The following is a 23,209-nucleotide window of genomic DNA, read 5'->3' as shown; positions in this document are numbered from 1 at the left end:
GGGCTGCGGGCAGTGTCCAGGGTGGTGGCCAGGAGAGGGACTGACCACTGTTAGCACAGCCTGGGCTCTTCCCAGCTCCACTCTTCCAGCTGGAGCTGGGCAGCAGAGTCAGGAAGCAGCTCCCCCGTTCACGTCTTTGTGGTTTGAGAGGCCGGTGGGAGCATCTCCTCACCCTCCTGCCAGCCCACCCCTGACCCGCTGCGGTGGCCCAAGCAGCTCCAGGGATTCCTTGGCAGTAGTGGGATGAGAACCAAAGCAGGGAGGGCAGGCGTCAGAGTCCAGAGGAGGCCACGGGGATGCTCCAGGGCTGGAGCCCCTCTGCTCTGGAGCCAGGCTGGGAGAGCTGGGGGTGCTCACCTGGAGAGGAGAAGGCTCCAGGGAGAGCTCAGAGCCCCTTCCAGGGCCTAAAGGGGCTCCAGGAGAGCTGGAGAGGGACTGGGGACAAGGCATGGAGGGCCAGGACACAGGGATTGGCTTCCCAGTGCCAGAGGGCAGGGCTGGATGGGATATTGGGAAGGAATTGTTCCCTGGGAGGGTGGGGAGGCCCTGGCACAGGGTGCCCAGAGCAGCTGTGGCTGCCCCTGGATCCCTGGCAGTGCCCAAGGCCAGGCTGGACATTGGGGCTTGGAGCAGCCTGGGACAGTGGGAGGTGTCCCTGCCCATGGCAGGGGGGGCACTGGGTGAGCTTTAAGGTCCCTTCCCACCCAAACCATTCCATGACTGTCCAGTCTGGCGGCGGATCTGGCCCACCTGGCTGAGGCTGTGTCATCTGTGGATGGGACTGGGCTGAATCCCTGTAGAAGCTCCTCTAGCCAAAGGAGACCCAAGCCCACAGCCCTGGCTGGCCCCAGCTCACCCTCGCTGCCCTTGCGTGGCCCTCAAAGAAACGTCACGGTGGCAACCAAGAAAACAGACGGGGCTTAATGAGAAACAGCTCCAGCTCCAGGATCCTGGCAATTACCTCTTCCAGCTCCTTCCCGCCCGTGTCTGCTCCCAGTGCTGCTCCTGCAGCCCCGTCTCGAATCCCAGGAGGAGGAGGAGGAGGGGTGGGGGGAAAAAGCCTGTTTGGCTCAAACTCCCTTCAAAGAATTTCCCAGCTTTATAATTTGCAGCTGTAATAAAAAAGTTCTACTTTGTGCTTGGAAAAGAGAATAATAGATCAGTCAGAGCCAAGCCTGGAAATTCAGGCATCCAGGGAAGTGGGGACAGGCACTTGGATAAATATTTCACTGCCGAGGCTTTGATATGAAGGAGCTGCTTTTCCTCTGGCCAGGGGAGGGAGGGTTTGCTGCCTCTTTATGGGAATGAGGAGGATAAACGGAACATCTGGAGGATATTCCGTGTTCAGGTTTTTTATATCAACTCCAGCATTGTGTGGAGCTCGTTTGGGTCTGGGTGGAGAATGAAGGAATTTCAGCTCTTCAGGCAGGTTCAAAAAATCCACTGGCCTTGCCTTGAATCCTGAAAATCCTAAAGAAGCTGGTGCCATCCTCGCTGCATGGGGATTTGGGATGTGGGAATGCACCAGGCACAGGAGCTGTGTGTTTATCCCGGTGCCAAAGGTGACCTGGTGCCTCCTTTCCTGGCTGAGATGGCTCCAGCCATGCTGGACTTGATCCCAGCTCCCCAGGCCTGTTTGGGAATGCTCAGACTCCTTATCCAGGGGTGTTTTTTATGGTTTATTTGAGGAATCCTTGAAGGAAAAGGTCAGATTTTGCCATCTATGTGCCAATATGGGAACGGGAAGGGAAAAGAAGTGGCAGTTCTTCTGGAGAGGGGCTTTGGAAAAGGCAGGGAGTGACAGGACACAGGGAATGGCTTCCCACTGCCAGAGGGCAGGGATAGGTGGGATATTGGGAAGGAATCGTTCCCTGGGAGGGTGGGGAGGGGCTGGGCTGGAATTCCCAGAGCAGCTGTGGCTGCCCCTGGATCCCTGGGAGGATCCAGGTTGGATGGGGCTTGGAGCAGCCTGGGACAGTGGGAGGTGTCCCTGCCATGGCAGGGTTGGGGATAAAATACTCTTCAAGCTCCCTTTCAATCAAATCATTCCATATTTCTTGCATGAAAAAATGCCAGAGTGAATTTGAGGCTTTTCCTCCTTTTTTCTGCCCTTCCAGCAGCTGCTGCTGGAGCCGCCTGCCCTGCTGCGGGGGCAGCCCTTCACCTGCTCCCTGCTTGGATTGAATCGGGAAGATCATGCACTTAAACCACTCCAAAAAGCCATAAATCTTCGGGGCTGAATCCCGGCTGGGGCTGTGCACTCCCGGCCAGGCAGCGGCGATCTTTAATCCTTCGCAGCTGAAATACTGATGAGGGGATTTTTTATTTTGTCTCCCCCTCTATTTCCCTTCCTTTGAGAGCAACGCTTGCATGGAAATTGGTGTGTGCTGGCGAGGAGCAAAGTGGTGAATAAAACATCACCTGCAGGGGCAGCTCCTGTCTTGGGGCTAAATTTTAAAGTAAACCCGTTTTAATGAATTTATTTTATTTTTTAATGGCAGTAAGAATGGAAGTGACAACAAATGCCTGCAGAGCACGTTGGTACTGACTCCGTTTCCAGGGTTTTTTAAGAGTTGGGAATGGAGGATGAGCACTGCTGGGGAACGGTTGGGATGCTTTTTGGGATGAGCCACATTCCAGCAGCACCACAGCCCTGTGAACACTGCATTCTTGCTCCCTGCATGGATCCCACTGTGCCCATGCTCATATTCCAGCTTCTCCCAGCACATCCTCCTCTTCCAGCCGCTGAACCACGCCGGGACATCCTAACAGGGCAAAGCCGTGTCCTCCCCGGGCACCTTTCTGTGGAAATCCTCTAAGATCCTCCCCGCACCCCACGCCACTGTCAGTCCCTGCTCTCCCCGCCGGCTCCCGAAAGGAGTGACGGGCCCTTTGTCCCGGTGTCTGCTCCTGTTTTTCAGCGCCTGTTGAAACCCTCTATTTTTTTTTCCCCTAAAGCCGGTGATAAGCGTTTGACTGATCCCATAGAGCAGGCGGGGATGAGCCATTCAGGCGGGATTGACACCTAAAGGGATTTGCATTAAACGCTTCAAACCCGCTGGGCGCTTTTTTTTGTTGTTGTTTTTTTTTAAAAATATATATTTAGCAAATTCCTGCATGAAATTACGGCCCTAATCGTCGGCATTCGCCTCTCTGAGCATGGAATCGCTCCCGGCGATTCTCCCGAGCATCCCGAGGCAGGAATTAGCCCCGATGCTCCACGAACTCTGCCTCGAGGGGTTGGTTTGGGCTCTCCCAACCAAGGGATGCACAGGATAAAGGAGGAAAATGAGGAATTCTGGGTCAGGAGATGGTGAGAGGTGAAGGAGAGGAGCTGCGCGGGGATGCTGAGCGGGGGCCGCGATGTGGGAAGGGCTGAGATCCCGGATTTTGGGAAAGGTTTGGGAAGCCAGGGGCTGCTTGGGGCAGGGGTTGATCCCATTGTGCTGATGGGGAGCCTGGGACCTGCAGCGAGGGGTAGAATCCCAGGAATAGCTGGCTTCCAAGCCTCCTGGAGCAGGAATGAGGGTGGGACAACACGGAGAGTGAACCCGAGTGGCAAAAAAAATTAGGGGGGATGTCCAGATTTAGGAAATTGTCGTGGATGTTTCCCAGGTTTTGGAGGGCTCCAAGCCTCGAGATGGACCAGGCGTGGTTCTCTCTGCTCCCTCAAAGCCCTTTGGAGCCTAAATAAGGAATATCTGCTCCATAACCATCTCCCCACTCCTGCCTCGCCTGGAGACTCCTTTTGGACTGGAGGGAAATGGTCCTTCCCGGGGGCCGGCAGGGATCAGCACCATCCAGACCCACCTAAACGGCCCCTCCGGCTCTCCCTGCGCTTCCCGGGCTTCGCGTTAATCCCAGCGATGGTTTAGAGGGAGCGGCCGCCTTTTCCAGCTCCTGGGAAGGGCTGGAATGCCGCTCGATGGGAGGATTAGCACGGCCAACCCCGCCCTGAGCAGGGAAGTGAGACCCGGTTCCATCTCCCGCTGCACTTTGCCAGTTCCTCCTGATCCAGCTGGGATTAATCCGGCCAAAATTCCCAGCAGCGAGGGAATCCTGCCTCCCTTTCCAGAAGCAGGGTTGTGTTGGGTTTTATCCCTATGGAAAATTGAACTGGGATGACGTTTTTCCTTGGTTGTTTTTATTTATTTTTATTTTTATTTTTATTTTTATTTTTATTTTTATTTTTAAATCCCCCTTTTTGCCTCTGCCGTCCTTGCAGGATTGGGAGCCTGGCACAGGGAATGGGGCTCCTCCTGCCCAGCTGGGATGGGGAATTTAGTCTGGGAGGACCAGGATGTGTTTCCAGCACATTTTTCCCCACTTTGGGTAAACAAGGGGAGGACGGAAATGTTTGCCTTGGGCAATGCCAGGGATCCAGGGGCAGCCACAGCTGCTCTGGGCACCCTGTGCCAGGGCCTGCCCACCCTCCCAGGGAACAATTCCTTCCCAATATCCCATCGAAATCTCCCCTCTTTTAGTTTAAAACCATTTCCCCTTTTCCTCTCACTATCTATGGAATCATGGAGTGGTTTGGGATCAAAGATCATCTCATTCCAACCTGTGTAGGAGGATGGATGGATGGAGGATGGATGGATGATGGAGGATGGAGGGATGGATGGAGGGATGGATGGATGGATGGATGGATGGATGATGGAGGATGGATGGATGGAGGGATGGATGATGGATGCATGGATGGATGGATGGAGGGATGGATGGATGATGGATGCATGGATGGATGGATGGAGGGATGGATGATGGATGGATGGATGGATGGATGGATGATGGATGGATGGATGGATGATGGATGGATGGATGGATGGATGGATGGATGATGGATGGATGGATGGATGATGGATGGATGGATGGATGGATGGATGGATGATGGATGGATGGATGGATGGATGGATGATGGATGATGGATGATGGATGGATGATGGATGGATGGAGGGATGGATGGATGGATGATGGATGCATGGAGGGAGGGATGGAGGGATGGAGGGATGGATGGATGATGGATGATGGATGATGGATGGATGATGGATGGAAGGATGATGGATGGATGATGGATGGATGGAGTGATGGATGATGGATGGATGGATGATGGATGTGGGACGGATGGATGGATGATGGATGGATGGATGATGGATGGATGGATGGATGGAGGGAGGGATGAAGGGATGGATGTGGGATGGATGATGGATGGGTGGATGGGTGGATGGATGAAGGGATGGATCCATGGATGGATGGATTGATGATGGATGGATCCATGGATGGATCCATGGATGGATGGATGACCCCTCATGGCAGCAAGTCCTTTATGGGGTGCCCCTGACTGGCCTCATCCTCCACCCCTGCCCCAAGGACAATATTTGACCCTTTTTAGCCCAAGAAGCCCCAAACGCGGCTTGGTTTGCTCCACGTCCCTCAGGCACTCCTTGTCCCCAAACCAGGGGACAGCATCGCTGTGAGCCCCCCATGCCAGGGGGTTTTCCATGGGTGAGGAGTCTCCTCTCCAGGATTAGATCCTCACTCCCTCTCCCTCAGGAGATCAAGGCCATGGAGAGACCGGCAGCCAGCCCAGTTCCCCACTTGGATCTCGGTGTTTATTATTCTTTATTATTTTTTCTTCTCCTGAAGAAACAGAGAGAGGGAAAAAAAAATCTCTCTCTGTCCAAAATCACTCATCCTTCCTAATAATGAGAGCTGTCAGCAGCTCTGCTTGGCGAGGAAATGATGCTCTCAGTAAATATTTGGTCTGGAACTGATTTATGGGTGGAAAAAAAAATGAGATTAGTGCTTAATCACTGTCTTTCAGAAAGGGCTTCGGGCCGGGGTTGAGCTCAGGGGGAGCTGCGGCCGTGCCGGGGCCAGGGGAACGGCACTGGGATCTTTGGTGGAGACCCCAGGGTTGGGTTGGGATTGAGCGGCAGCAACGGAGGGAATGGGCAAGATTTGGGGCCACCAGGCAGGATGAGATGGGATATTGGGAAGGGATTGTTCCCTGGGAGGGTGGGCAGGCTCTGGCACAGGGTGCCCAGAGCAGCTGTGGCTGCCCCTGGATCCCTGGCAGTGCCCAAGGCCAGGTTGGACATTGGGGCTTGGAGCAGCCTGGGACAGTGGGAGGTGTCCCTGCCCAGGTCCTTTAATGCGCTTTAAGGTCCCTTCCCACCCATCCATGACTTCCTGACCATCAGCTGTGGGGCTGACCCCAGGGAGCTCCAAGCCAGGAGAGCCGTGCAGCTGGACCAGCCTGGAACCATCCGCCCCATCCCGATCCCACCGCGCCCAAAGAAGTCCCTGCAGCCACCCTAAACACGGCAGCAGCTTCCCTGTGTGAGGAAATAATTAACTTATTAGAGGATGGTTTAATTTTCCTCATTAAAGAGGTCATTTCCTATCGCCTGGCAGGGCCAGATGCCCTGGGCACCGCTGGGAGCGGCGGGAGATGCTCAGCTCTGGAGCCTCCCCACCCTCCCAGGGAACAATTCCTTCCCAATATCCCATCCAGCCCTGCCCTCTGGCACTGGGAAGCCATTCCCTGTGTCCTGTCCCTCCATGCCTTGTCCCCAGTCCCTCTCCAGCTCTGCTGGAGCCCCTTTAGGCCCTGGAAGGGGCTCTGAGCTCTCCCTGGAGCCTTCTCCTCTCCAGGTGAGCACCCCCAGCTCTCCCAGCCTGGCTCCAGAGCAGAGGGGCTCCAGCCCTTGGAGCAGCTCCGTGGCCTCCTCTGGACTCCTCCAGCAGCTCCAGGTCCCTCCTGTGCTGGGACACAGTCGGATGCAGTGTTCCAGCTGGGATGCATGGATTGTACGGTGCATTCCAGGGGTCCTTGACCACCCCGAGCTGTTGCCCTGCCAGGATGTTCTCAAAAGATCTCTGTCCCAAATCCTCCACATCTCCCAAGGGCTGAGCTGCCATTCCCAGAGCTGTCCCTTTCCTCCTCTCTCCGCAGTAGCCGGGGTGGGAGCGGTGGAGCCGGAGCAGCTCCACAGTGCCAGGCTCCTGCAGCCCGGCCCATCTGGGCTGGCACTGTCACTCTGCATCCCAAATCCTTCCAGTCTGGCGCAGCTTTGGGATCATCCGAACCAGCAGTCCTTGTCCCGGTGTGGAAAAATGGGCTGAGAAGGGAGAGGCGGGCGACTCATCCCCGCCTGCTCCGCAGGATTTCATCTCTGAGGAGCTTCTCCCAGTGTTTAGGGGTGCCCACACCACAGTCCTGTGCCTTGAGGAGCTGCTTCCTGGGAATCTGCTGGGGTTCCTCGCGTGTTCTGCTGCAGCCCAGCCTTGCTTGGGGCCTAAACTTGATGTAGTGACATTAAATGTGATCATTCAGGGGATGTGACAAGGTCAGCAAGGCCAGGGTGTGACGAACTTTTGGACCAGCTGATTCTTTTTTTCCTACCCAGGTTCTCAAGAGGAAAAGCTCTGGAATGTTCCTTGATGAAAATTGCCTTCGTTCGATGGGAAGTGGGATTAATTATCACATGGGAGATGATGCAGCCACACCCGCACCCCACAGGGGCCACCAGCCCATCCCCAGCTCCTTTCCCATCACTTTCCCCTCCTTTTTCCTCTTTTCTCTCCCAGAGTCAAGAAGAAGAACAAGCCCCTGAACCTCAAGATCCACAACAGTGTGGGGAGCTGTGAGAACATCCCGGCCCAGCGCTCCCCGCTCCTCTCCGAGCGCTCCCTGCGCTCCTTCTTCGTGGGGTACCCGCCCTTCCTGCCCTCCACCCCGCCCGTCCACACCGAAGCCACCTTCTCAGCAAGTAAGTCCCCGTGGCCCCCTCGGATCCCTCTTCCGAAGGGTGGGAGATGCCAAGCAGAGGATGGGACTGGGGGGATTTTGGAGTCAGTGGTCTGGAGTGCGCTGCTTGAGCGTTGTGGAACGAGCCCAGCCCTTGTGGAGGTGCCTTGTGTTGGTGTTTGGGGATGTGCGGGTGCTTCCGGCAATGATAACCCCCCAAAAGTTGATTATTTCTGGGTTTTGGGAAAGCCACGAGGTTTCTGTGCTGTCTGAGTTGGTGGCACTGCCCGGATGTCACCTAAAAGTGACTTTTCCGAGGGCTCCTTTGTAAACCCAGCCGCGGTTTCACCTCTGTGTTTAATCCTCTCCTGCTTCCTGCATTTGGAGCTGATGTGGAGTTTTGGGAAGCCAGGCCTGGTGCAAACCCCATGGAGTTGATCCCAGGAGCCAGCCCTGATCCCTTCTCCTCTCCTGGGAGATGCTGCTGCTGGCACTCACTGGGTTTGGCTCTCAGAGCTGACCCAGCGCAGTGCTGCTGGTCCGGGAGGAACAGCCTGTCCCTCATTTCCCAGTCCCAGACCAGTGCTGGGATTAATTCCACAGGGATTGAAGCTTTTCCAAGCCAGGCGTGGCTCTTGGCCCAAGAACTTCCCTGGAAACACATGGCAGCTGCTGGGAGTGATTCCCAGCCAAGTCGAGGTCCCCTTGCCTCTTGTTCCTCACCTAAAATCTTCCTCCAGCTCCACATCCAGGCTGCGTTTCTGTCACCTTCCCTTCCCTGGGTTTTTCCCTTGTTTCCTTTCTGGAAATGTCGCCTTTCTGGCTTGTTTTGGGGTCTTCCACTCATTCTTCCTGCTCAGCTCTTGGAGAAGGGTTTGCAGCCAACTTCCCTTCCCTTCCCTTCCCTTCCCTTCCCTTCCCTTCCCTTCCCTTCCCTTCCCTTCCCTTCCCTTCCCTTCCCTTCCCTTCCCTTCCCTTCCCTTCCCTTCCCTTCCCTTCCCTTCCCTTCCCTTCCCTTCCCTTCCCTTCCCTTCCCTTCCCTTCCCTTCCCTTCCCTTCCCTTCCCTTCCCTTCCCTTCCCTTCCCTTCCCTTCCCTTCCCTTCCCTTCCCTTCCCTTCCCTTCCCTTCCCTTCCCTTCCCTTCCCTTCCCTTCCCTTCCCTTCCCTTCCCTTCCCTTCCCTTCCCTTCCCTTCCCTTCCCTTCCCTTCCCTTCCCTTCCCTTCCCTTCCCTTCCCTTCCCTTCCCTTCCCTTCCCTTCCCTTCCCTTCCCTTCCCTTCCCTTCCCTTCCCTTCCCTTCCCTTCCCTTCCCTTCCCTTCCCTTCCCTTTTCCCTTCCCTTCCCTTTTCCCTTCCCTTCCCTTTTCCCTTCCCTTCCCTTCCCTTCCCTTCCCTTCCCTTCCCTTCCCTTCCCTTCCCTTCCCTTCCCTTCCCTTCCCTTCCCTTCCCTTCCCTTCCCTTCCCTTCCCTTCCCTTCCCTTCCCTTCCCTTTTCCCTTCCCCTGCAGTTTGGGATCACTGAGGACTCATCCAGCCGTTCCTGCTGGATTTTCCCCCTCTCCCCTTGGCTTTGGGGACAGTGGCACCTGGCAGGAGCCCTGCAGGCAGACGATGCTGATATTCCCAGAGATATCCAACACCTGACTCCGGATTTGCCCGGGGCGAGGGGGATTTTTTGCCTTGCTGTTTCCCTCATGGGAATTGTCTGAGCTCAGCTCCCAGCCTGGACCAACAGAGCAGAAACCACGGCCCAAACCCCATTCCCAGCCGTGTCTCCTCGGATTAGTTTTCCTCACGCCTCAGTGTTGATTACATCCCGTGGTGTGACATCCTGATGAAACGTGGCACCGCCGGAGCGGGATGCGATGGGAAGTGATGGGCTGGCAAGTGGCTAACGCTGCTGGAGAGGTGTCTCCTCTCATTTCCCTCCGTCTTCCCTGGCTGCTGGGAATGTTTTCCAAGCTGGATGGGAGCTGGGTTTCCCCAGCTGGTTGATCCCTGCTGGGAGGTTTCGGCATCAGCGGAGCTGTTTGGTCCTTGCAGGATCAACATCCGTGTGGGAGTTATGCCAAGCAGGGCAGACATTTGTAGGGAGCAAAATCGTGGAATGATTTGGGCTGGAAGGGAGCACTTCCATGGGCAGGGACACCTCCCACTGGAGCAGGTGGCTCCAAGCCCTCCCTGCATCCCAAGGATTCCCTGTCCCCATCCTTGTGGTGGTTCAACAGCCGAGCTCTCCACTATATCCCATTCCCGTGGGATTTTGTAAAAATCCCTCTTCCCTGTTCCCCCTGTGGGAGCAGCACAGCAGCACTCAGATGCTCTGGATTGCCGTGGAATTACTTCCCTAAGCACAGAAACACAAAAAAATGTTGTCGTTGTCAGCTGGAGATGGGTGAGGGGAGCCCAGCGAGGCCCCGTCCCTCCCTGGCCGTCTCTCCAGGATTTCTTTTCCCCAAACTTGCTGCTCCTGGCAGGAGCACGTTCCCATCTGAGTCATCCCTGACCCAGGTTGGGAGCAGGTTTGGATTCTTCCCTCTGATTTTTAACATCCCTTTGTCCTGATGGGAAGGGATTTGCACAGAGCACGAGGGCTGGGAGCTGCAGAAGGAGCCTCTTTCTCCAGCAGCACAAACCAGGCTGGGGGGAACACAGGATCATGGAATATCCTGAGCTGGAAGGGACCCACAGGGATCATCCAGCCCAGCTCCTGGCCCTGCCCAGACACCCCAAATCCCACCCTGGGCATCCCTGGCAGCGCTGTCCAAACACTCCTGGAGCTCTGGCAGCCTCGGGGCCGTGCCCATTCCCTGGGGAGCCTGGGCAGTGCCCAGCACCCTCTGGGGGAAGAACCTTTCCCTGATGTCCACCTAAACCTCCTGACACAGCTCCAGCTGTTGCCTGTCCCAGGGAGCAGAGATCGGAGCTGGCCCTCTGGAGGAAGTTGTAGAACCCCTGGTTTAATGAGGTCTCCAGGGATGTCCCCTCCCTCCCTGCCGGGGCCCTCAGCCCAGTCCTGTGTGACAGCTCCACCCCACCCACTGCGCTGCTGCTCTGGCCGTGTCCCTGGGGGAATCTCCTGAATCCCGCTCCTGCCTCTCCCTCTCGGCTTGGTGAGCAAGGAGTTTGCAGTTCATGGTGGGAGCATGAGTGGGATCCCAGCCAGGGATGGCCAAGTGACAAGTGCTGAGATGCCACCAGAGCTCCTTGAGCCCCCCCAGCCCCTGAAGCGTCTGTGAAAGAGCCCCTGGAGGGCTGACCTCAGGTAGGTTTGGTGGACAGGGATCCAGGATCATGTCCAGTGGGTCAGGGTGGGAATCCCAGAGCCCTAAACCCAGCTTTTCTGCTGGAAAGCCCCAAGGACACGATGCTGGTGTTGAAGGTGACGCGGGGAAGCAGCCAGTGCCACCCAGACCGTGCCCCCTCTCCGTGGCCACCCCATTCCCAGTGCCAGGGGTGGCTTTGTGGGGGGACACTTCTCCCTAACACTGTCCCAGCCCCAACCACCTCCAGGAGGGGACTTCCCCAAGGAACCTCCTCTCTTGGGGCCCACCCAAGAAGTGGTTCTCTCCTCCCTGGGCCCGCCCTGCACAGGAGCACTCCCCAGCTGTGTTGGCAGCACAGCTGGCAGCTCCCAGCAGCCACATCTGGCCACAGCTGGCAGCCAGGCTGCCGAGGGTTTCCCACCCCGGCAGTGGAGTCGGAGGGCACAGCTTTGTCTGGATAAGCCTAATTGAGCCTGCGAGGCTGGGAATTGTAGGGGGGAGGAAATCCCGATGTGAGGCTCTAAGCCAGCTGAAGGTAACATTTGAGCTGGATAAATGGGATTGTCACCCTGCAAAGGGGAACTGCCCTGATTAGAGTCCCTTTGGACTCTTTCCTTACTGGAGAGGGGCTCTGGGAACAGCTCCTGCTTTGGATGATCCCCTCTACTCCGGCTCAGGTTCGCTTTCATCCTGCTGGATCTATCCTGGATCATCCTTCCACCCACTGGACCTGGCCGTGATCCCCAGGGTTGGAAGGGACCTTAAGGACCATCCCATTCCACCTCCTGCAGGGACAGGGACACTTCCCACCACACCAAATTCCGTGTGGAGTATTTGCCACGTGCACTAATGGAGGCAGCAGTGATGCCCTTTGCAGCTTGAATCCTGCATGGATTTACATGGGAAGGGAAAGCTGCTGGAGCAGCTGCTCTGGGATCTCTCCCATCCTATTTCGGCCCTAAAAGCAGCACGAGCAAGGCCAGAGGTGTCTCATGAAGGGACTTTGCCGCAGAGCATCTCCCTGGGGTGCTCAGCTCCCAGCTGGGACCACGTGGGAAGTAAACTCAGGATGGTGGGGACACACTGGGACAGTGTCCCTGGAATTGCCACAGGTTTCCCAGGGAAGCCTGGATCCCTGGAAGTGTCCTGGGAGGCCAGGCTGGACATTGGGGCTTGGAGCAGCCGGAGACCCTGGAAGGTGTCCCTGCCCGTGGCAGGGGTGGGATGGGATGAGCTTTAAGGTCCCTTCCTACCCAAACCATTCCATGGATATTATGATTTGCCTCTAGACTGGGAATTTTGCCCAGCGGTGGAGATATTCCCGATGCTGGGTATCTTTTGTTGTTGAACTCTTCCGGAAAGAGGCTCCACCCCAGGGTCTCCCCTTTATCTCTCCATGGGGCTCCCCCATCCTGGGAGCATTTTGGTGACAGCCTGGGGTGTCTGGGATAACTGCAAAGTCTCCTGGCCATTTCTTGGCTTTGCAGTGACTCATCCCGGGATTCTTTCCCGAGCCACTTCCATCGATTTTATCCGTCCCATTCATAATGTGAACACCTCCCGACGCTATTTGCTGTAGTAGGAGAAGGGGGGTTTGTTCATCAGGCTGTCTCCGTGATGGATAACGTGCTCACACCAATTCCCCGGCATCCAGAAAGGGGCCAGGAGACGAGGAAGGGGGAATTGGGATGAAACAGTCCCCATCCATGTGGTTTGGCACCGCCGCCACCCCTGGAAGATGCTCCAGGTGTCCTTGGTGAGGGTTTGGGGCTCGCTGAGGCCATCACCGCCCACCCCAAGGAGGGTGCGACCCCAAAATAACGAAGTAGGGAAGCTCCAGGTGCTTTTCTCCATGCAGGACATGCCCAGGAATTCACCGCGGAGCTGCCGGGGTGGCAGCGGGGGCAGCGAGGGCGTCACGGCCAAGGTGGCCCCGCCGTCGCCGTCCCCTCCGAGGCGCGCGGGTGCCACTCAGGGAGCGGCGCTGGCTGTCACAGCTGCCCGTCAGCGCCGGCGAGCGGGGTGGCAGCTCTCTGCTGCCGTGTCGCCTGTCAGGGACACGCCGGAGGTGGCTGTCACCCTCTGCCCGGTTGGTTCCCCCTTTCCCGGCTCTCCTCCTGGCACAGCTGATCCCATCAAGCGCGGCTGTTGATTTTGGGATGAGCTGTGCCGCGCGGAGCAGGAGCCCTGACCTTTGCCGGAGCGGCGAAGGCAAACACGGCGGTGTTGGATGGAGGGTGGCATTCCCTGGCAGCGCCACCGCGTCGGGGAGCGGGGTTTGGCTTTTGGGAACCCCTCGGGAGGCAGGAATGGGGTGGGTGACGGGGGGAAGTCTCCATGGGGCTGCTCAGGGGGTGCCAGCCGCGCTCTTCCCTGCGGAATTCCGCTCGTGCCCACGAAACGTCAGCTCGGAGCGGGAGAGAGGGGGGAATTACGCCAGGGGAATTATGGCTGGGAGAGTTGGGATTTTCGAGGCAGGCAGGAGGCTGCTGGTGATCAAGGTTTCAGTGGCGACTGGCACGGGGGCAGCGGGAGTCGGGAGACATCAATGGGGCGGGGGCAGCTCCGGGGAGCTGCAGCGGGCGGAGGGGGGAGGGAACAGGGAGAGAGGGAGGATGAGGCAGAGGCAGCCGCTGTCACGCTCCGAAGCTTGCGAGGATCCGATCCCGCTGCCACTTCTCCATCACGGGGTCCCCACAACAAAGCCAAACCCCCCCACCCTGAAACAAGACGCGCTCACGGGTTTCTTTCCCCCTTGTAATTAACGCTAATTGTGGCAATTTGAGCGGGTTTCAGGGAGAATATTCCTGCGGTGCTGGGGGGAGGCTGCTGCACCTCCACCTTTCCCCCGGGCATCCCCCCCGAGCTTTTCCTCCGGGTGGGAATCCGGGTAAAGGGGAGAATCCCCAATTAACTCCAGAGCGCCCCAAACCCTCGGGGCTGATCCCTGGTGCCTTTCCCTGCTCTCCTGCCCCGCTCCGCTGCTTTTCCCTCCTGCCAACAGCGGCTCTATTGTTAAACGCCGCGATCCTCCGTGGCTCGCTGCCGCTAATGAAGGTAATTAGCTGCGAGTCACGTCGGGCTCATTTATGTTACGAGGTCAAAATCCCCGCTACACTTCAATACATTTTTGCAGCGAGCACATTTAGAAAATAATTAAAAGGCTCAGCGGCCGCCGTTGCCTCCATCCCCTCTCCCCCTCGCCGGGCTGGCAGGATTTAATTGAGGCCAGCCGAAAGTTAGCGGGAATAAATTGTGGCTGATAACGCGGAGGTTGTGATTTGATTCTGGGAGAGGAGCTGCTCTCGCCCGGCTGTTCGGCTCTTCAGGGAGGGGCGATGATGACAACTGAGATCTGGTTTAGAGATTTAGTGAGGGGGGAAGGACGTTTGGGGAGGGATGAGGCCGCGCATGGAGGGGTCACTCGTTAGAGCATCACCACTGGGATTTGTGGGCCAAATTCCCACCCCTGGGAGGTGGTGGATGCGGAGGTAGTGGAGGGATGCTGGGTTGTCACAAAGGCTGGTGAGAAAATACCAAAAATATTGGCAATGTGGCGCTGGGGAGGTGAATTTCCCTCCTTGGCTTTGAAGGGAGCTTGTAAAAATTAGGGATAGCGACTTTTTACACGGGTGGATAAAGCCAGGACACAGGGAATGGCTTCCCATTGCCAGAGGGCAGGAATGGATGGGATATTGGGAAGGAATTGTTCCCTGGGAGGGTGGGGAGGGGCTGGGGTGGAATTCCCAGAGCAGCTGTGGCTGCCCCTGGATCCCTGGCGGTGTCCAAGGCCAGGCTGGCCAGGGCTTGGAGCAGCCTGGGACAGTGGGAGGTGTCCCCTGGCCGTGGGATGGGATGATTTTAAGGTCCCTTCCATCCCAACCCATTCCACGATCCCGTGGTCCTGACATCTCAATTGCCGCCTCTGCCGGTGGAATGACCAGAGGGGGAGAAGGATCCGGAGCCGCCGCTGGCCGGAGGTGCTGGAGCCGGATCAGCTTGGGATGCTCCCAGGATTTCTATCCCGGGGAGCGGGATGTTAATGTAACCTTCAGCCGGCGAGCGCAATTAGAGCCGCGTGCCTGCCGCGATATTAAAATGGGATATTAAAGCAAACAACAGCTCTCCCCGCTCCCAGGGATAATATCCAGCGCCTGTTTAGCCAGGGATTTGCCGGCACTCTGAGCAAACAGCCGGGAGCCGCCGCTGGTGCCTGGGAAACCTCTCGAATCCCTGAGTGGAAATCCAGCCTTAGGATCCCGGCACGGATCCGCTCCCGGGGCTGAGCATCCTGCGGGGCAGGACCTTTCCCGTGGCCGGGAGGAGCAGGAAGAGGAGCAGCAGGAGGAGGAGGAGCAGCTTTTCCACCCTTGCTGAGGCTGAAGGAGGATGTGGAATCCAAGCACGGCCACGCTCCTGATCACCCTCCTGCTCCAGCGGTGCCAATGAACTTCCCGCTTTTTCCTTAGCCTTCTCCTTCCTTTTCCCTTGGAAGGAGAGCACTGGGCCTGCTTTTAGCTCTGTTCTCCCCTTGGAATGCGAGTGGAATCACCTTTGGAGTGGCCGGCACTCAGCTTTTCCCCAGCTGCCACCTCAAGCCGCGATGTCTTATTAAAAACTGATGATGAGGCCGTGCCAGCTTTATTTTCCCTTTCCTGTTTGGACATCGTGATGCCATTCCAAAGGTTTCGCAATCTTGCCCTGCCTGCACAGGGATGCATCCTCTCCCTGCTCCAAACTGGGTGATGGGATCTGGGACAGGAGACCCCTATTCCCACACACCCACAAAGCCCAGGGGTCTCCTGCTTTCCAGACAGGGAGCTCAGTGAGGCATTCCAAGGGGAAAGAGCAGGAAAATCCCATAATTTGTTTTTTGTCCGCATCCTTTGCTCCCCTTCCCAAAAAACTCGAATCCCAGCTCTCGATTTTGTTACCAGTGCTGGTTTTCCCGGTCTCTCCCTGCAGATACGCTGTCAGTGCCTCGCTGGTCCCCGCAGATCCCTCGTCGGGATTTAGGAAACTCCATAAAACACAGGTACGCCCACCCCACTGCCGCGCCAGGCTGGGGGATGAGGGATGAGCATCCCCCTTTCCATCTCTGCTCCAGGACACGGAGATTGGGGACATTCCCACTCTTTCTGGGCTGCGCTGTCCTCCAAGCCCATTTCAATTCCATTTCAGTTCAGATCTGGTTGAGATAAGGCTCGAGTCGCTATCAATAAAAGCTGTGTCTTATCCGTGACCTTCAGCAAATTCCCCATGTCTGGATTATCGCCCTTCCATATCTCCCTGAAGAGGGAAAAGCACTGGCAAGAGTCTCAGCGCTGCTGTTTGATGGGAAGCTGCTTCCCAAGGGGCTGGGAACGCCGGTGCCCAGGGCAGGGAGGGGTTTTGGGGGGTGCCTGGGATGGGCAAGGCCGGGGAATCACAGCGAGTTGGGACTGGATTCCCTTTGGAACAACTCTCAACACCCAAAGCGGGGCTCAGGTTGGTGTTTTGGCATCCCTAGAAAAATTCCTCAACACCTGCAGCGCGGTTTGAGGGCAGCAGGGAGAGGATAAAGCCGGGCTCGGGAGATAAGCGAGGCTTCAGCTCTCCCCGCCCACTCTCCCCATGTTTCTCTCCACAGGTTTTCCACCAAGTACTGGATGTCTCAGACCTGCACCGTCTGCGGGAAGGGAATGTTGTTCGGCTTAAAGTGCAAAAACTGCAAGTACGGCGCCGTGCCGGAGCTGTTTGTGTCCCTCCTTAAAACTGTGAGGGGATAATCGGGGTTCTGGTGGCGGAACCGAGCAGGGATTCGGGCGCGGAGAGCCCAACCAGGCTCTCGCCAGCTCATCCTCCCAGGAAGCTTTAATGAGACGTGGGATCGGGTGAATAACACCCCAAAGCAGGGCCGGGGTTGGGTCTGGGCTGGGATCAGGGTCCTCGGGGAGGATGTGCCCGCCAGACCTCGGCTCTGCTCACTCCAGAGCTCTGAGTCAGATCCTGACAGTCCCCCCTTCCCTAAGCCTGGCTTTAGCTCCCCACGTTATGGAGATTCCCTGTGGAATTGTCTGCAGGACATGGGGGGTGCATGTGCTGGACCAGGCAGGGATAGCTCTGGGCATCGAGTGGGTTTTGCCCACAGTTTTGGGCTGCAGCCTCTATTTCTGCCAAGTTTTGGGCACCTCTGTGGCACCTCTTGTCGTGGCCCTGCGGAGCCCACCCAGCCCAGCCCGGTGAATCCACGGTGCGAAGGAGAGAGGGTAAAACGGGACAGGACCGGGAAAACAGCGAGGCGGAGGCTGGGGCTGCTTCAGCTGCTCCAAATCTGCCCCAGCCCAGCCTCGGACAGAACCGTGCAGCCAGCGGCACCGGGGGAAGCTGCTGCCGGAGCCAGGATTGCCTTTCCTAGGGCTGGCAGCTGGGAATGTGCGATTGTCCGCGGGTAACCGAGCGCTAACGAGCGCTGCTGCCGCTGATTAAGCGCTGATGAGTTGGTAAATTGGGATTTAAACCTGCCGAGCTGCGCTCGGTTACTTGCACAGCTGGTGAGGCTTTTCTGGAAGGGATGGCATCAAACCCAGGGATTTTAAAGGGGTGATTCCCATTGTAGCCGTGCTCGAGGAGCTGGAGGCTTTTCCTGCGAGCCCTCCGTGAGGGAGATGGGAAGGGATGGGATGTTGTGCCTGGTTCCTGACCAGGAGCAGGGACGCTGCGGCTCTGGCTGTGCCAATCCTGCTCCCTGTAATCCCACAGAAAAGAGCAAGTCCATTTCCTGGCAGCCAGAATTTGGGAGTGGACGCAAGGCATTTAGGTTTGTTCCAGCCTTGCCCCGGTGCTGCTTTCCCCACAAAGCAGAGGGGAACCGGCAGGTAAAACAAACAACTGGACCCCAAACCCCAAATTAATTCCTGCCTTTCCCTCTAGGAACAGCTTTGTAATAAAAGCTAACACGGGCAGCTCCTGAATTTTCATTACCCAGCTCATTGACTTGAAGCTGCCGTTCCTTTTTTTTTTTTTTTTTTCCCCATTATTTCCCCTTGTTTTGATAAATCCTTTCCTCCTTTTTCCCTTTTCCCCCGTGGCTTGCTGCCGGCCTGGCAGAGCACTGAGCTGGGGATGCATTTCCATCCTTAATTAAGGAGGAATGGGAAGGATTTGGGAGTCTGCCTATGCCTGTATGCATGACCCGGGGGTGAAGCCCTCCAGACTCCTGCCCTGGCTCCACAAACCGGGAAAAGCTCCGCAGAATATCCAGAGGCTGTAAATCCTCTCTTTATTTTGGCTAAATAGCCTCAATAAAGCCAGGAGGGGAGGGCACAGTGACAGGGACACACCAGGGGCCAGGCCAGCCTCTTCCTCCCCCTCCACTGCTCCTGAATTTAATTAAGCATCCAGCAGCAGGATGGTGGGAACGGGAGTTTCATGGAATCACAGAATGGTTTGGGCTGGAAGGGGCCTTAAAGCTCATCCTGTCCCACCTTCCAGTAAACCTCTTTCCCCCAGCGCAGGCCTCTGCTCCTTTTATTGCAGCCACTGCTGGCAGAAGTGACAATTTGGGGCGTCCTCAAGCCTGGCTGCCCCCCCCCCCCCCCCCCCAGCTGGCAAAGGAAGGGGGAGCTGGGCAGAGCCCCGAGGTTTGGGAATTTCTGTGCCACTCCATTAGGATGGATGCGCTCTCCAAGGGTGTGCAGCCCCTGTGTCCCGCCAGCCAGCCCCTCCTGATTATCCAGGATGTGCATCCCGTGCTGCTCCTTATCCCTGAGCCTGCTGCTTGGGAATTATGGGAAGCAGGGATCCGGGAGGGTTCACTCAGGCAGAGTGAACAACCAAAGCCTCGTATCCGGTCACTTTCCCGGGAGGAAAGGGGGGAAAAGCCCTGAGATCCGTCACAGAATGACCAGGGGTGGAAGGGACCTTAAAGCTCATCCCATTCCACCCCTGCCCTGGGCAGGGACACCTCCCACTGTCCCAGGCTGCTCCAAGCCCCAATGTCCAGCCTGGCCTTGGGCACTGCCAGGGATCCAGGGGCAGCCCCAGCTTAAAGCTGTGCCACCCTCCCAGGGAACAATTCCTTCCCCAAATCCCATGGATCCCTGCCCTCTGGCAGCGGGAAGGCATTCCCCTTTATCCTGTCGCTCCATCCATCCCTGTCCCCTTGTCACTCCTTTCTCTCTGTCCCCTGCCAGGCTCAAGTGCCACAACAAATGCACCAAAGAGGCCCCTCCGTGTCACCTGCTGATCATCCACCGCGGAGGTAAGGCCCTCTGTCCCCCCGCTCTGTGCCTCCGGGGATGTTGCCAGCGGGTAAAGCTTTCAAGAGCCCCCCGGGCGATTCGGGAGCCGGACCCTGGCGGGGTCCCCGGCGGGACGGAGGCTCCCGAACCGCTTGGGCGCTCCGGGGAAATGTTACCCACCGTTTTTTCCGCTTGTAGGGAGACGAGCCGGTCGGGGCGAGGCAGATTTGCATTGCAAACCACTTCCACCCACCCTCCCCCTGCCTCCTTTTCTTTTCAGATTCCCCACCGCACGGGGTAAGTCCAACCAGGTTTTAGCCTTTTGCTTCTGTCGAGAGCTCAGGGCGGATGTGGGACCCCGAACCTCCCGGTGCATGCGGGGTCCCCGCGCCGGGGACGCGGCCGTGGCCCTGCGGATGCTCGTGGTGCTTTTGGAGCTGCCTTACCCCTCTCTCCTGCGGGAGAGCCCGGCCTAAAATCCACAGAGAGACAGGCAGAACTGTGCAGCAGGACGACGGGGCGGCGCTTCCCACCTCTTTTCTTCCAGATTTTGGCTCCCTTGCTGGCCAGAGGACCGCGACGGCCTGAGGGAAACGCTTCCAATCGCTTTTGCCTTGAATTTTGAGCTCTTGAAGCTGTTCCTTTGTGTTAGATACCCCCCCAAACCCGCTCCTTGGCTTAATCCCGGGGAAAAGAAAGGATTGTGCTGGTGGCACCTCGGAGGGGACAATTTTACGGCCTCCACTCCACCCCCACGCCCTCGCTTGCAGGAAATTTGGGTGGAAGCGGCTGAAGACCCCCCCCCCCCTCCCCCGTCAGGCTCGGAGCTGCTGCAAACCCTGCCTGGCAGGCAGGGAAGGCACCGTCCCGTCCCGGGAGCAGGCGGGCTCCTGGGATGGGCAGGAATTGGGATTTAGGGCTGTGATGTTGCAAGAGCCGGAGCTGCCCGCTGTGTGTTTTAGGAGCAGCATGGCTTTGGGATGGCCTCAGCGTCACTGAAATACCTCCCGACCCCAAAATACCCCCCAGACCCAGCTCTTAAATCCGTTGTTTTGGAGTCAAACCATTCCTTACCCCCCCCTAACTTTCAGGCTGGCTTCCCCCCCAAAAAAAGAATCTCCCTGCTGAGAGCGTTCTGATCCGGCTCCTTCCCTCCACCCCAAAAAGCTCCGGCAAGGAACAGGATTGTGCTGGCCGAGCCCTGGCTCAAGGAGGGGCCGTGGCAGCTGCTGGACCCCCCAAACCGCAGCCTCACGCCCTTGGGGGGGGTTGGCTGTGGCCGGGGTGACGGAGGATCCCGAAGTTCAGCTGCCACGCCAGGCTGGAAGTGCCGCGGGAATCGCTTTGGAGAGCGGTTTGCAAGCACAGGGTGACCCCGGGCGCTACCGCAGAGCTTTGATGTCTCTCCGTGTCTCTCCCCCTCCTCTCCATCCCCTTTTCCCTCTCTCCCTTCTTAATCCAGCAAGGTTAGTCCGGACAGAGTCGGTGCCCTGCGACATCAACAACCCACTGAGGAAGCCCCCCCGGTACTCGGACCTGCACGTCAGCCAAACGCTGCCCAAAACCAACAAACTCAACAAGGTGAGCCCTGAGAACCTTGGCACAGGACCCCCTGCACCCAAACATCCACAGCTTTTCAGAGAATCGTGGAATTGTTTGGGCTGGAAAAGATCCTCAAAGAAAATTGAGTTCAATTGTTCCCCCAGCACTGCCAGGGCCACCACTGACCCCTGTCCCCAAGTGCCACATCCACAGGGCTGTTAAATGACTCCATCATGCCCTGGGCAGCTGTGCCAGTGCCTGGGCACCCTTTCCATGAAGAAATGTTCCCAATATCCACCCTGCCCCTCCCCAGCCCAGCCTGAGGCCGTTCCCTCTCCTCCTGTCCCTGTTCCCTGCGAGCAGAGCCCGACCCCCCCGGCTGCCCCCTCCTGTCAGGGACTTGTGCAGAGCCACAAGGTCCCCTCTGAGCCTCCTTTGCTCCAGCCTGAGCCCCTTTCCCAGCTCCCTCAGCCGCTCCTGGGGCTCCAGCCCCTTCCCAGCTCCATTCCCTTCCCTGGACATGGAAGGATGTTCCAATAAGGTCATTTCTTTTAAAAATAAAATGGGATCAGCACTTCCAGAACAGCCTGGGTCCCGCTGTCCCGGTCCTGCTCCATTGTGGCCTCTCAGTCTCCAGGTCCAAGCTGAATCTGGGGTGGTTTGAGGTCTCTGCTACCGGCAGAGCCTTCCATAAATAACAAATTTACTGTTGCAAATAAAACCAGCCTGGAATTGGATTGTCCCTGGTGAAGCTGCTCAAGCCAGACCTGGCAGAGCACCTGGCTCGCTCCTGCTCGGCACTGATACCATAAACCCATCACGGGGCTGCTTCTGAAGGAATTTAGAGCCTGTTGGCCTCCAGTGGAAAATTCCTCAGAGGATGGGCAGGGTGTGCGGCTGGCAGGCTGGAAGTGCTCAAGAAGAGGGATATCACTGATGTGGTGGGGAATGGATCATCAAAACCCTGAATTCCCAAAGCCTGGCTGAGCTCCTCCAGCCCTCAGCATCTCCTGGCTCTGGGAAAAGTCTGGGCACCAAGATGCGCCTGGAGACGTTGATTTTAAACCCAAATCTCTTTAGGAATTCCTCGGTGCAGGGATCTGCTCTGGTTTTGTTGCTATGAGGTGGTGCAGAAAGCTTTTGACCTGAGCACTCCCATTCAGGTTGAAGTTTCCCCTATAAATGTTCTTATGTCAGCGGGGCCCCCTTCTAATTTTGGTGTTTCTAAAAGCATTTCTTTAGAAATATCCTGGATAAAATCATGGAATGGCCTGGGTTGGAAGGGACTTTAAAGATCCTCTAATTCCAGCCCTGCCGTGAAATCCTTTTGTTGTGACCTTCGCTGGTTGCTTAGAAAGGAATTTACGTGGCCGAGATTGTTGAGCACGGAATGATGACCAATATGGGCTTCCTGGAAAGCCCAGCTCATTGAAGAGTTAATTAATTAGGACAAAATCACCTGCTGGGGAAGGCTTGTGCAGATATTTTAACCTTGGAGGGAAATTCCCTGGAGATGGGAGTGCTCGGCACTGCTCAGACCCTGTTCAGCAGCTCCAGGTTGGGCAGCAAGGGGGGAAGTTTTGACTTTGATTTTTCGTTTTGGGTCCAAGATATCCAAGCAGGTTCTCCTGCCTGTTGGCTCTTGGTGGTCCCTTCCCACCCATCCCAGTGCAGGCCCAAAATCGCTGGCCTTGACTGGGAGGAGTCAAGGAACGGTGAGGAATTTCTTGGGATGCGTTGGCTGCTCCTTCCAGATCCCTCTGCTCCCTGCAAGGCCCTGGGGTTTGGCTCCAAGGAGCTCAGCAGGAGCTGCCAGGACCTTGTTGTCCCCAAGGACCAAGCCCCAGGGTTGTGGCCCCAATTCTGGCCTTGGTGGCCGCGGCTCTGCAGAGCCAGAAAATTTGGGGACCCTCATCTGGGGGTGAGAGTAGGAAAGGAGCCAATATATGGTGGGAAATGGCCTTGGGGAACACCAACAGCTTTGGAAAAAGCGCTGGGTGTTTTCTGGGACTTCTGGAAGAAACGGGTGGGATGATCCACTTGTCACCTGTGGTGGCATTGACCAGCACCGCCCTCACCGGCTCCTCTCTATTCCCTCCTTCCCTGTGTCCCACAGGACCACATTCCGGTGCCCTACCAGCCAGATTCCAGCAGCAACCCCTCGTCCACCACGTCGTCCACGCCGTCCTCACCGGCCCCGCCGCTGCCACCCAGCGCCACCCCCCCCGTCCCCGCTGCACCCGTCCCCGCAGTGCCCGCGCCAGCAGAAGCAGTTCAACCTGCCAGGTACTGCCACTGCTGTCCCCGTGTCCCACCTGCCCCGTGAGAGGGACTCGTGTCCTGGGGTGTCCTTGGGGTGAAGATCCATTTGACTAAATCCCCTTCCTGGATTTATGCTGGGATGGGGAGAAGGTGGAGGTAGGAATGAGGAG

General features: G+C 57.2%; 1 protein-coding gene across 1 annotated transcript in view; it reads left to right on the top strand.

The window, feature by feature from the left end:
• The window catches only part of KSR2 (kinase suppressor of ras 2), a 74,662-nt gene that overhangs the window by 22,088 nt on the left and 29,365 nt on the right, over positions 1–23,209 (top strand). Inside the window, 8 exon segments of the mRNA XM_048322960.1 lie at positions 7,591–7,772; positions 15,979–16,048; positions 16,643–16,726; positions 19,188–19,255; positions 19,434–19,532; positions 20,698–20,816; positions 22,894–22,998; positions 23,000–23,063. Coding sequence (XP_048178917.1) covers positions 7,591–7,772; positions 15,979–16,048; positions 16,643–16,726; positions 19,188–19,255; positions 19,434–19,532; positions 20,698–20,816; positions 22,894–22,998; positions 23,000–23,063 — 791 coding nt within the window.

This window comes from Corvus hawaiiensis, chromosome 18 (assembly GCF_020740725.1).
Source record: "Corvus hawaiiensis isolate bCorHaw1 chromosome 18, bCorHaw1.pri.cur, whole genome shotgun sequence".
In the NCBI taxonomy this organism is placed as follows: domain Eukaryota; kingdom Metazoa; phylum Chordata; class Aves; order Passeriformes; family Corvidae; genus Corvus; species Corvus hawaiiensis.
The sequence above is the reverse complement of the archived record's forward strand: the minus strand, read 5'-3'. Positions and strand labels throughout refer to the sequence as shown.